Genomic DNA, 13859 nt, shown 5'->3' with positions numbered 1-13859 from the left:
CAACCCAGTGGGGTTGGGGGTTCACAAATCGGGACATAATCCACCAACCCAAATGCCTCGGAATCGTGGATTGTCCGGCACGTGTCATCACCACGTGGCGTGCTCTGCGACGACTCACGTGCCGATCTGTACACTTCTCTTAATCGTCTTCACGTGTCCATGTGGTCACTCGCCCTGTGGAAGTTACTATATAGGCTTCGATATTAAGCAACAACAAAAAAAAGCGTTTGCGCGTTGCTATTGCACGCGCAACACACTTTGCCGCCGATTGAGGCCACGCGCAATGCGTTATAACGACGCGTGAATGTTTGCTTTTATTAAAACACTTTGATACATTGAACGCGTGTCTGTTTATGCACACACACGCGCGCGCGCGCGCAGTTGTAAATGCTCACTGTGGAATTCCCTCGTAACAGACAGCGCTCGCGATGCTATCGTGAGCAGCGTGCAGAGCGCGCTTTAACAACATTGCAATACACAAACCTCCCATTGGCCGCCATCTGACGCGTGCCGCCGAGACGGCAGTGATTAATGAGCTAACCACCCCAACCACCGCTCTTCCGTCGTTCCTACACAAAACGCAATCCACATTGGGGCCCCAACTTCTCTTGGCTGTAATATACACGGCACTATCTTCATCGTCAGCCATGGTCGATCCACTGCTGGATGAAGGTCTCACCACGCTGCCTCCATCCCAATGCTGTGCTTTGCCGATTTGTGGCGACGAAATACAGTTTCCAATCACTACGCCTTACCTGCGATGACCTCCCTCATTCAGAAACACGGACACAGATTAAGAGGGTGGAACAAAAGCTCACGACAATACAATGAAGCATGGACAAACGCATACAGTTTGCCCATGCTACACAAAGAACACGTTTGTATGACGCTTGCTTCGCACTATTCTTGTTTAAGAGGGTCCCGCTAAGTTTGTTTGCAGTAGGGGGACGATTATTGTTACGTACATTCCATTTCAGTGAATCGCAAGTAAAATTTTTGTTTGAAATTTGGTAAAGTTGGCACCATTACGCCGGCATATAATGGCCTACTCTTGAGAATGACGTCGCGGGATCTTTTAACGCCCACCGTGAAGCGATCGGCGAGATTATTTACAGTTAATACGCACCGCAGTGATAACCGGGGCGGCCGCTGGATTCGAACCCTGAAAACCTCTGCGACGAGCGCGCCACGACTCGGACCAACGTCGCAGCCCCAACAAAGAGACACGGCACGCCACGATCATCGGAGAAGAAACGCAGTGAGGAATTCAGATGTTAGTGTGTTAGGGGCGCTTGCTTAGATGCCACAGGGTATCACGTCTCAATCCGTCCAGTTCTCAGCTGGTAGTTGTCTGTTTCATGCCAGGGACTCAGCATCGGTGTGCAAGTGGGAAGTGGTTTGTCAACAAGGGGGCGATGTTGCAATGAGTTATTACAATAAATTAGTGCATTTTTTTTTCAAATGTGGCACGGCCGATTCTCTTTTAAATAACGTCATGTGGACGGCGCGTATTTACGGTCGATACATCCGCAGTGTTAAACAGTGCGACCAGGGAGCTTGGCCTGCAAACCTCGGCAACCAACGCGTACTTTTTTTGACCGTAACCGGCTTGGGCAGGCCACTGTTCCTGCCTATAATATGTACAAGGGACGATGGCCGGATAACTCCTGAGTGGCAGCCAAAGGAGGGAACGGAACGCACCCAAGAGGACAACAGCATCGGTGTGCAACATTTAACTAAAACTAAACCATTTTTTTTTATTTTACTAGGTAAGGCCCACACTGAGCTATATAGCTCTTTTTTTTTTCAGAAGCGACCTGTACCATAAATTATAGCTGAACGAAGTGGCTTATCACGTGGAAATTTAGAGCAACCAAATACTGTGAATACGTGATGCTGATTCTTCATGTGGAGGGAAAAACCGGAGGATCCGGAGAAAAAATCCACTTGACCACGGGGAGAACATGCAAACTCCGAATATACAGGCGTGAGGGTTAGGACGAACCCAAGTTTGATCAGTTCGATCCCGTCAGGGTCGAGATCGAACCCAACATACTAATGCGTCTGAGAGTGAAGAATGTCATTGGCTTTTCTCATTCTGGAAGTAGGGATGAGTCAGGGCCCGTTTTGCTGATATTCTTCTTGCAGGGTCATAGGTCAGCATTTTCTGGAGAATAAAGAGACACATTTGGCAACAGTTATACCCATGTGTTTTTTTTCCATACACAGCCAATGCATTGTTACATATGTAAAGCAAAGCTCAAGCACACATCCGCATCCAAATGCAGCGTGTGTTCTAAATGAAATGACAATGCAATTCACACTTTGATGCTCGCAAGGAATGTTGCAGACTGGGCAGCAGTTATCTACTGTAATTATACAAAATATAAATTGCACACATAACACTGTGGCCGTAAATGGAAAAATACATAACAGGCGACGTTTCGGGCAATGGCCCTTCTTCATAGCACGTTAATGAAGGGTCATTGCGTGACATGATGTTGATTACAGCCATACCCAGATTTACGCCCTCTCGCTATGACGTACTCAACTTATCGATACCCAATCCTGTTTTACGTTCCGTCATACCTCGCCATAACGTACTCGATATTTACGAACTTTACCACTCAGACTCTAATGTTTACGCTGCCGCCGCAACATTCACGCGCCAAATAGCAACCAAGCAAAATCGTCCCTGACTCCAGTCGTCACTCTTTCGTGTGTACTCTCTTCATATTTAGTCCCTCACATACCGTTTTTATGGCGACCATTTTTATACAAGTGTCAACAATTTTTTTTTATATCATACACAACCAATAATACGCATAACATAATATTCAAGGTAATATATACTGGTTCTAACAACATGGTTGTAGCAACATGATTGTAACAGTTTTGATGAGCAAAGGGTTACTGAGCATCCTCTGGTTAGGTTCTGCACCACGTTACAGATTCACTATCACATCTCTAGTAGTAGTAGCTGCTATTAAGCTCTGTACCACGTAACAGATCCACCATTTGATCTATTTGCTTAAATTTAAATACTTTACATTTACGTTCTGGTTTTCAAGAACGCATCCTGGGTGTATTCCTGTACTTATTTTTTCCATTTAAGAGCACAGTGGTGTTAAATAATGTGTCAATGTTAGTTGTGCTTGTGCACCACTGCCAACACAGCAGCAGCGGCATGACCAAATAATTCTCAGCAATAATAATAACAGTTTAACACGTAGGCTTTCACGACTAATATTACCCATATTAGAGGTTTTTTGGGTTAGACCGCTAGTTGTAATTACTGGTGAAACGTCGTACGCGAATTGTAAATGTTGTGGGTTTACTCTCCAACACACCGCCGTGCTTTATTAGTAACGAATTGGCAAGTTCTGTTTACGTGACAAACCTTACTAATTGGCTGTGTCGGGTGGTGGCGGATTGAACGACGCATTTATATTTACATGATCCAACCCAAAAAAACTCTATAATGGATAATAACAATATTGACTTAAAACTTTCGTGACTGCAGAGATTCATATTCTTTGGTTCTTTCGGTAAAGTCACGTATATAGAAAAATAATAATTAATAAAGTGAACAGAAATATAATAAGTAAATAATTAATGTTTTGTTATGTTTAGTCTATTTTTATTATTTGTATTCACTTTATCTTTATTATTACTTTTCTATCTACGTGACTTTACCGAAAGAACCAAAGAATATAATAATAATAACAATAATAATAATGTAATGTATTCACCCAGGTAAGTCTTACCTTAAGGTGACTCAATTGCCATCCTTATTGCCATGCAGGCAAAAACTATGAACGTGCTTTACGCCATGCATGCTTCATGCCAGATATACAATCCAGACAAGCCTCAATGAGTCTCACACTTTTTCAGGAGGGCCCTGTGATAAGGTTCTTTGGCCAATTCCACCAATTTTCGGGTTTTTCAGTGGGTGCAAAACCACAAAGTAGCTGGAGAAAACTCACGAGCACGTGGAGGGTAACGCCCAAACGTCTGCACAGATACCTCAAGAATCCGTGGCTACGCCACCCTCTCCTACGCCACCCCGAGGCTGCGTGATCGGCCGTTACCTCAAGCAGATCGATGCCGTCCTGGTTGAGGCCGGGGACGTGGGCGACCAGGCCGCTGGGCACCCACTTGGGGAAGCTGGGCTTGTAGTCGGGCAGGGTCACCACGTCCGGCCAAACCTCGGTGGTGGGTGTGCCGAGGATCCTACGCACACACGCACGCCAGAGCGTGGCCGTTAGCACGCACATCACGGCGTACGTTGCCACAGCATGCGTCCGAGGGCCTCTCCATGCCGTGAAAATCGTGGGAGTTTTTTTTTAAACCATACAATGCGGGGATCGTACAAGCAGGAGCAGAGTGCGGTGCAGTAACCGTCCAGATGGCTCGGCGGTAGAACGAGCGGCTCGCAATTAGAAGGTCATGAGTTCAAATCCTGGTTGGGAATTAATTTAGCCCATCATCCTTCAACGGTCAATAACATGAGTATCATTTCGCGTAGAAGTCAACCGTGGTTGTCCAATGGATAAAGTCGCCACCACCATAAGAATATGGAATTTCTGCCACTGGCTCAAGGCTGTAAACGAGATATGAGCAGCGCCTCAATGCTCATAGGAGCAGAACAATCACTTTGGGCTCAGTACAACAATGGATTTTCCTGCCTTGCCCGTCTCCTGCCCACCACAAAGCCCCGCAGCTTCGTACAAAATACATTCCATGCGGTCGTGGTGCATTGTGGGGGTTATACAACAACAACAACAACGGCAAAGGAGGGAGCCAAGTGCCTGAATATGCGAAAGAGCTGGTCGATCTCGGAGTCTCCGTGGAAGAGCGGCCGCTTGTTGACCATCTCGGCCAGGATGGTGCCCACACTCCACATGTCCACGGGGGTACTGTACCGCGGCGTGCCGAGCAGCACCTCGGGAGCGCGGTACCACAGCGTCACCACCTGCGCGTGCCACGCGGACAACAGGGGGCAGGCACCAGCGGTGTTGTCCGTTAAGCACGTTGGCAGGGTTTTCGCAACCAATGTTATGGTGCATCAGAAGATGTATTTATACTGGAGGAATCCGATGAGCTATAGAGCTCTTTTTCACAGATGTCCAGGAGTAGACTCTTGGGTTAGGCCTTAAGAACCCTTCACCACACGACAGAGCCAAACAAAAAAAATTGGCACGTGGTGTACAAGCGGTTAACTCACTGCACCTCCGAATAGCACGGTTGGCTACGTACGGTTCCAAAAAAAAAAAGTTCAACTTACATATTTACAAGGTTTGTGAGCGATCATGTGGACGGCTTTAGGAATGTTGAATATCTGAAACTCGCATGACAGTGAATGATCGAAACGGACATTGGCATTACTGTGGTCCATAGCTTTGTCCATGGACTCGTATGGAGGTGCACAGACTCACGTGGAAATTCACAGACTCACGCAGAGACCCATGAACGTACACAGAGCCCCGTTGACTCACACAGAGCCGTAAAACACGCATGCAGTGGCGTCGTGACTTCGTGGTCCACAGTTTGAGACTGCTGGACTCCCCCCGCCCGTGTGTGCGCCCGTACCTCGTGCGTATAGACGCGCACGGGCACACCGAACGCCCGCGCCAGGCCGAAGTCGGCGAGCTTGATGTGGCCGTGCCTGTCGATGAGCAGGTTCTGCGGTTTGAGGTCGCGGTGCAGCACCCTGCGCGAGTGGCAGAACACCACGGCCTGCAGGATCTGATGCAGGTAACTCTGCCCTCACAAAAAAAAACACACGGAGAGGGCCACGGAGGTGCGAGCGTACGCACAACATCATGATCGCCATCAGCCACCATCAATCCGCTGGCTACCCAAGTCGCAGCCATTTCTCGCGATTCTGCGATGCAACGATCCAACCTGGCACCAAAGCAAAAAAACTAAAACTATTTTTTTTATTTTACCAGATAAAGCCCACTGAGATATTTAGTTCTTTTTCAGAAGTGACCTGGTCACAAATGACAGCTCAACGAAGTGGCTAATCGTGTGGAAATGTATAGCAGCCAAATACTCTAAATGCATGTTTCTAAATGTGGAAGGAAACATCCACGCGACCACGGGACAAACATGCAAACTCCAAATATACGGGGGTTAGGGTCAGGATTGAAACCCACGACCTCCTGGATACCAGGCAAGGTAGTTAACATCTCGCCACCATGGCGCCCACGAAGCATTTGTAAATGACAAAAAAAAAACCCATCGTAACAGAAGGATAGTGCAGGCCGAAAATCTATACGTTTCAAACAACAACAAAATGTGAAAAAAAGCACTCGGCCTTTATGTATTACACAAAAAAGCACCAGTATTTCTTGATGAAGTAGATCACCGCCAAAATACATTTGAGCAATGCATGACCAATTGACAGGCACCTGGATGAGTGGAGGTTCCATGCAGTGGCCCGCAGGTATCGCATCCAGGTATCGCTTCAGATCCATGGGAAGGTACTCGAAGATCAAGTAGAGTCGAGCGCTCTGCAGGAGTACATCCTGTAGCCTGGACGTGATGGAAAGAAGTGGTTTGCTGTAAATGGGTTGTCAATTGTAGATGTTGTGGGTTCTCTCCAAAGCACCGGTGTGCCAAAGCAGTAACGAATTGACGCATTTTTTAGTTCACGTGACAAACCTTACTAATTGGCTGTGTCGGATTGTGGCGAGTTTAACGACACAATTATATTTACACGATCCAACCCCCCCCAAAAAAACCCCCTCTATTCTCGTTATTTCCTGCGCATACCAACATCGAGGCCCTTTCTCATCTCCTCCTGTTCACAGCCCTGGGCCAGAGGTGAAAGTGCAACGTTCCTATGGCGGGGGCAAATCGATCCAGAGGACAACCACTGTTGACTTCTCTGCAAAGTGGATGATGACGATGGGCCGAGTCAACCACTCAACCACGATGTGAACTGGTGACCTTTCGCTTGCAAGCCGCTCGCCTGCCGCTGAGTGCACCCGGCCAAATTAGACGAAATCACACGACGATATACTCACACGTATCCTCTTAGAATGGTGTCAGCGGGCACAATACAGAGATATTTAATAACGGAAGGAATGTTACATTTAATAGAGGCCCGACACGGCTTATGTCTCGTGGGATGTGGGAAATAAGACTTGAGGCGGGATCTAGGCAACCCTCCCTCCTTCACTAACCCACACTGAACAGTGTGGTGAAGTATGGTCAGGCAGAACCCTATGACCGACGCATCCGCATCCAAATGCAGCGTGTGTTCTAATGAAATGACAATGCAATTCACACTTTGATGCTCGCAAGGAATGTTGCAGACTGGGCAGCAGTTATGTACTGTAATTATACAAAATATAAACTGCACACATAATACTGTGGCCGTAAATGGAAAAATACATAGCAGGCGACGTTTCGGGCAATGACCCTTCATTAACGTGCTATGTACAGTGTACAATATGTCCATAATTTCACAAATCGCACAGTTACACGATTCTTCTAAAATATATTGCATCCATCATGAGTGTAATGATCCAGTTCACTTTGAATACATTAATCGTCACAAGCCTCGTGTACAGCCAGGTACGCATGGACAGGGTAATAATGCGTGGCTTTCACTCTCACGTTCATGTGGATTGGAACATGGGCATTATGGAATCCAACATTTAAATTTTGTTTCGCTAGAGGGCAGACATGGCCACGGTACACTCCCCAATCCCCCATTTGTTTGGGCAAGTAGCCACTTGCCCATCCAATACACGTCCACAATGCTTGGATGGGCCCCACGCACACAACATCCATTCTTCTATGCTCACAAATGGCTGTTACATGTACAGGATGGTCCAGATGTCGTGTGACTCGCAATTAATTGACCCACCACATTTTTGTTAATCTGCATATTCATTTATGTTTTAAATAAACCTTACGTTTTGTTGACAGGGTGTTCCGGAAGACATCGGGACCACCCTGTGCAGTACTAGGTGAGTTTTTTTCCCCCCCTCTGGGTTTAAAGGGTCAAGCAAGGTCACATATCTGCGACGCAGTCTTCCACGTGGCGCATTGTTCGTTATCGTGGGAATCCACGGTAGGACAAATGCAACATATGGGCAACGTTTTCCCAGTCGTATGGCTTATGTTGATGCAGAGCAAGAACTGCAATTTGACATTCAGGTGGTCAGGAGCAAGAACGGAGTGTATCATCGCTGTGGTGTCTCCTTCATATTTGTGGATTGTGTTCTGGATAACCACAGGAGCTTTGAATTTTCCACGCGTGCATCAGGTATCCGCAGCAGTACATCATCCACACGAGCGGCGGATGAATATTTGTCCTGTTAACATGCCTCCGCCTACAATCCGTGCCGCTATCGCCGAGTCGCCAGGCGTGGCACCGCTCGAACGCACCGCACGATGTTGGGGTGCCTGAGTTCGCGCAGCAGCGCGATCTCCCGGATCGCCGTGGCGGGCACGCCCTCCTCCTCGTGCTCCAGGCGGATCTTCTTGAGCGCCACGAGATCGCCCGTGCCCTTGTTCCGTCCCTTGTACACCACTCCGTACGAGCCTGCGTGCGTGAATGCGGGACAGCCGCCATTGCTTTGTTTTAGCTCCCAACTTTCGATTTCCTTTAAACCAGGGGAGAGCGCAAAGAGTACTGTAACCAAGATGAGTCGTTTGAAAAATGGGCGTTGGGCATTGGTCTGCCAGTAGAGAAGTGGGGGGGGTGGGCGGAGATGAGTGCCGTGGATAATGCCAAATAAGCCACTTGATGACGTTTCAAATTTGCGAAGATTGTCAGGGGATCTTATAACGTCCACTGTGAACACTGAAGCAGATGCGTATTGTTATTACCAGGGCGGCCGCGGGATTCGAACCGTGGACCTCTGCACCAAGTGGCGAGCACCCTACCGGCTTCGGCCGTGCCGCCACCCCAAAAGTGTCGAACATTTGCAGCCCTGAAATTGCTTTCTGGCCCCACGGCAGGTGCGAATGAGGGCCCCCACTAGAGGGAGCTCACGCCCTCTAGAGTCGAGAGCTCGTGGTTTCATTTCAGCTGGGGTCTCTCCGCGGCGGCGATGCGGGGAATATTTCCTCATCCAGTATTACCTCCCGCTGCGGCTACTGGCGACGCGCCTACGCCACCAGCGAGCCGGACACTTTTCAGTGGGGAAATTAAGTCCTGGTTTTAACCGAACAACTAGAAAAGGACGGATGCTTTAGGGGTAGGGTAAGCGAGGTGAAGTGCGGATGTAATCGGGATCGGCGGGACGCGTGTGCAGGGTGTGGAGGTGGGTCGGTTGCCGAGACAGACAGAGGGAGAGAGGAGTACCCAGTAAACATGACACATTGGACCAACGTGGGTTCAACGGTTGTAACTACGTACAAGGCAACGTTGGCCCAACGTTGCATGTGTACTGGGGGTGGGTGGGTCACCCAGCACTTGACCTCAAACCAGGCGGTGGCGCAGTGGTTAGCGTGCTGCCCGAGGAACCCAGCGAACCGAGTTCAATTCCCGCTCACGATCAACACCCGTGACGATTATCTGAACCGGTCCTGGGTTCAGATAAAGGTGGTCGGGCGTGATGCTGGCCACCCACCCCCTCGTGTTGCCGTACTGGCCTTCATTTGGAGCTCGCTAACAGCACTTGCCCCAAAAGTATGTTAAGGCTATACGGGAGATCTTTGTCTTTGGTCATTATAAGGGCAGACGCCGGAGGTTGGGCGTTTATCTTGGAATGATTACGGAAATTAGCAGAACGAGAGCCATGGTGAGATGTGGTGACCAATTGGACATTGACCGTGACGTCCGCTTGTCATTGTAGAATGTGTGAACGCCTTGAGCAAACAGAACGTTAGCAGAGCTGCCACCTGAGTTCAATTTGGCGGCCACGGGCACCATCAGTGGCGAGTGATACCTACCTGGACCGCCTCTGGGCTCTTGAGCCACCCCTCGCCTCACCAGGGCGCTCCGGTTTGTCAAAACAGCGGATTGACAAAGAGTTATTCTTAGCTCTTTCGGTAAAGTCACGTTGAAGGGAAACAAAATAATAAAATATATATAAAACAATAAAAAAATTCTTACGACGTTTCGACCATAACACAAACGGTCGTCATCATGATTATTGTTTTATATATTTTTTATTATTTTATTGTTTCCCTTCAACGTGACTTTACCGAAAGAGCTAAGAATATGAATTACTGCAGTCACGAAAGCTTTAAATCAAAATTTTACAAAGAGTTGTAAACCCATATCTTTATTTACGTAAATGCTTACTATAATAAATTTTTCATATTTTAACAGTGTGTGTGTGCATATATAAAACAAGGGTATCAAGTGTATGTATTACAGTAATACCCTGGTTTACGTCAGGGATGCGTTCCTGAAAAGGTGCGACGACGAATATTGAAAGCGACGTAAAATCACGGCGATTCACAGGGGGTAGGCGGTGGAGGCGAAGGCTGAGAATCGACGGACGCCGCCGTCAGCGACTTCAGTGTTCAACTTTTCTCCCCGTGCGTAGCCAATCGGGCTCATCGGAGGTGGGTTAAGGCGACGCAGATGAGGTCGTGGTGTCAACAAAGCGGCGACGGATATTTGCAAAACCACGTAAAAGGGGGGGGGGGGGGGGCGAAAATCGGGACATTGCCGTGTCAGCCGTTCTGGTCCGGGGTCGCTACTGAAAAAAGGGAGCTTCGCGGATCGATGGGCCTCATCCGAGAACGGATTTACATTGGAGTACGAGTCCAGTGGAAAATACCGTGCGAGTCAATGTGCAGGCGTGGACCAAGCCCCGTCGCTCGGCTGCTTGCACACGCAGCAAAAGACAAAGATCCCCCGTATAGCCTTAACAGAGCGTTGGAACAAGTGCTGTTTAGCGATTAGCACCTATGGTCACTTCGCACACCCATCGAGGTGATCTGCACACACACACACACCACGTCTCTCACCTTCGCCGATTTTCTCAATCTTAATGTACTCGTCCATGGCTTGTCGCATTCCTATTAGAACTGCACACGCGTCCAGACAAAAGACACCACCCAATGCATGTTAAGATATTGCCACGAAAGCTAACAGATTAATTAAACAACAATTAAAAAAATTGATATTCTTAGCTCTTTCGGTAAAGTCACGTTGAAGGGAAACAATAACATAATAAAATATATATAAAACAATAAAAATTATCACGACGTTATGGTCGAAACGTCGTGAGAATTTTTATTGTTTTATATATTTTTTATTATTTTATTGTTTCCCTTCAACGTGACTTTACCGAAAGAGCTAAGAATATGAATTACTGCAGTCACGAAAGCTTTAAATCAAAATAAAAAAAAATTGGTTTTAAATACTCAGAGAAAAGAAAGATGTTGACGTTTTGTCCGACTGGCCTTCTGCAGGTTTACAGAGTCAATAGTCTTCATAGGGTGGTGGACATCCTTCCACATGTGGCCATGTCACAGTGGCCGTGTCATGTACATATACAATTTGGAGTAACCGCATTATTTCCAGAAGGCCAACTGTCCGAAACGTCGAGATGTCCCCTTTCCGCTCAGTGACGATGTACAAAGCAACTGTTGTTATATTGAAATGAGCTGATATTGTATCTATGCGTTCACTGAAATAGCAATGAGTTACTGTATAAATCTGCGAGATTGTTAACGTAACGCGTGTCACATCAAGGACGCGTGTGTTGTCTGGGTTCAGAGGGTTCACATTCACACGTCTGGGTTCATTGCGAGAGGGTTCACGTTCACACGTCTGGGGTTCATTGCGAGAGGGTTCACGTTCACACGTCTGGGTTCATTGCGAGTTGGGTTCACGTTCACACGTCTGGGGTTCATTGCGAGAGGGTTCACGTTCACACGTCTGGGTTCATTGCGAGTTGGGTTCACGTTCACACGTCTGGGGTTCATTGCGAGAGGGTTCACGTTCACACGTCTGGGTTCATTGCGAGTTAGGTTCACGTTCACACGTCTGGGTTCATTGCGAGAGGGTTCACGTTCACACGTCTGGGTTTATTGCGAGAGGGTTCACGTTCACACGTCTGGGTTCATTGCGAGAGGGTTCACGTCCACACGTCTGGGTTCATTGCGAGAAGGTTCACGTTCACACGTCTGGGGTTCATTGCGAGAGGGTTCACGTTCACACGTCTGGGTTCATTGCGAGTTGGGTTCACGTTCACACGTCTGGGTTCATTGCGAGAGGGTTCACGTTCACACGTCTGGGTTTATTGCGAGAGGGTTCACGTTCACACGTCTGGGTTCATTGCGAGAGGGTTCACGTTCACACGTCTGAGTTCATTGCGAGAAGGTTCACGTTCACACGTCTGGGTTCATTGCGAGAGGGTTCACGTTCACACGTCTGGGTTCATTGCGAGAGGGTTCACGTTCACACGTCTGGGTTCATTGCGAGAGGGTTTCACGTTCACACGTCTGGGTTCATTGCGAGAGGGTTCACGTTCACACGTCTGGGTTTATTGCGAGAGGGTTCACGTTCACACGTCTGGGTTCATTGCGAGAGGGTTCACGTTCACACGTCTGGGTTCATTGCGAGAGGGTTCACGTTCACACGCCCGCACGCCAGCGTAGTCTCTCTGCCCACGTGGTTCACTCAAAAATCACACACACGAGTCGAAGTCATTCATTCCTCGCTCAAATTAATGAACATTGAGGCGGTGCTCATCCCGTTACCTGCCCCGAGCCAGTGGAGCAAATTCCACGTTCCTACGGCGGGGGCAAGTATACCCATTAGAACAAGCTCCTGTTGACTTCCCCACAAAGTAATACTCATTGTATTGAGCCCGAATGAACTCCCAACCAGGATTTGAACTCTTAACCTCCCGATTGCTTTGAGCCACCGTCCACCTGGTCGAGCATTACATTATTTGAAATCAGAGAGAACGAGCCCCATGCGAGAGAGCGAGCACATCGCCGATTCACCCGTCTCCAGCCCTTGCTATTGGCGATCAGTCGGTCCGCCTCGGTCAGAAAATACATCCCTCTTTGCAAGCACGCGATGGGTGAAGCGCAACATTCGCGAATAAACACATCAACTTACCATTAAGCAATGTCGAGCGGGTTGCATGGCAAGCCAGTAAGCCGCTGTTGCATTTTCTAAAGCGGCAACCATCTGCACGCACTGCGGTAACAGCCGACAGCGCCACGCGACCGCGGTTCGAATGCCGTGTCCATGGCTACACTCGGAGCATAACGCAAACATTCTCTGTAAACATCGTGAGGTTTTTGTTTTCTACTGCTTTAATCAAGCCGACCCACCTTAGGAGTGCGCTGCTCCGAGCGCGCACCAGAATCCGCTCTCTTTAATCGAGCGTACCTTGTGCTAGTTTGGTTACGCACTCCTTTTTTTATATCTGGACGTCTGTTTTTGTTCTCCGTTGCTATGACAAGTCGTGGAGGTGTGTTTATGTGCTGCGCGGCGAGTATTTAAACCGAGTGTGGGTGTGACACACACGTGTGTTTGTTTGTGAGTGGGGGGGGGGGGGAGTCGATTGTTTGACCCCCATGGCTTGGGGTCTCTGGCGGGGCAGAGGAGCGGGAATAAGCGCGACTGGGAGCGGGAAAGGAGACCGCCTCTTGCGGTCATTCGCCGGAATAGCACAGCGCGAAGGAAAACGCGGCCGGCTTTCTGACGTGAGACGTGAATGTATCGTGATGCCGTGGCCAAAGCCGTGATTATTCGTTACGTTTATCCATCCAGGAAAGCCGTACCGAGTCTCATGACCCATTTTCGGTAGGGCCCTGTCAAGTTTTCGCAGTAGTGGGACGATGGTTGCTATGTATGTGACTAGGAGATGTTAACTACCTCGCCTGGTACGCAGGAGGTCGTGGGATCGATCCCGACC

General features: G+C 48.5%; 1 protein-coding gene across 2 annotated transcripts; it reads right to left on the bottom strand.

Annotated features, from left to right (window-relative positions):
- Positions 1-288: 288 nt before the first annotated feature.
- LOC116940158 (cyclin-dependent kinase 1-like) lies at positions 289-13556 on the bottom strand. 2 transcript variants are annotated; one of them, XM_032949496.2, is made up of 9 exons: positions 13273-13556; positions 13055-13135; positions 10948-11007; positions 8407-8563; positions 6417-6540; positions 5593-5763; positions 4812-4975; positions 4092-4233; positions 289-2167 (listed from the first exon to the last, which is right to left on the bottom strand). In XM_032949496.2, the coding sequence occupies exons 3-9, from the start codon at positions 10994-10996 to the stop codon at positions 2081-2083; spliced, it is 894 nt and encodes a 297-aa protein (XP_032805387.1). In that variant the 5' UTR covers positions 10997-11007; positions 13055-13135; positions 13273-13556; the 3' UTR covers positions 289-2080. The 2 variants fall into 2 exon arrangements, with proteins under 2 accessions (XP_032805387.1, XP_032805385.1); XM_032949494.2 differs by lacking the exon at positions 13055-13135 and having other exon boundaries at positions 13273-13555.
- Positions 13557-13859: the final 303 nt, after the last annotated feature.

This window comes from Petromyzon marinus, chromosome 8 (assembly GCF_048934315.1).
Source record: "Petromyzon marinus isolate PM22_M1 ecotype Great Lakes invasive population chromosome 8, UKy_Petmar_22M1.pri1.0, whole genome shotgun sequence".
NCBI lineage: Eukaryota > Metazoa > Chordata > Hyperoartia > Petromyzontiformes > Petromyzontidae > Petromyzon > Petromyzon marinus.
Note: the sequence above shows the minus strand (reverse complement) of the source record. Positions and strands in the feature narration are given on the sequence as shown.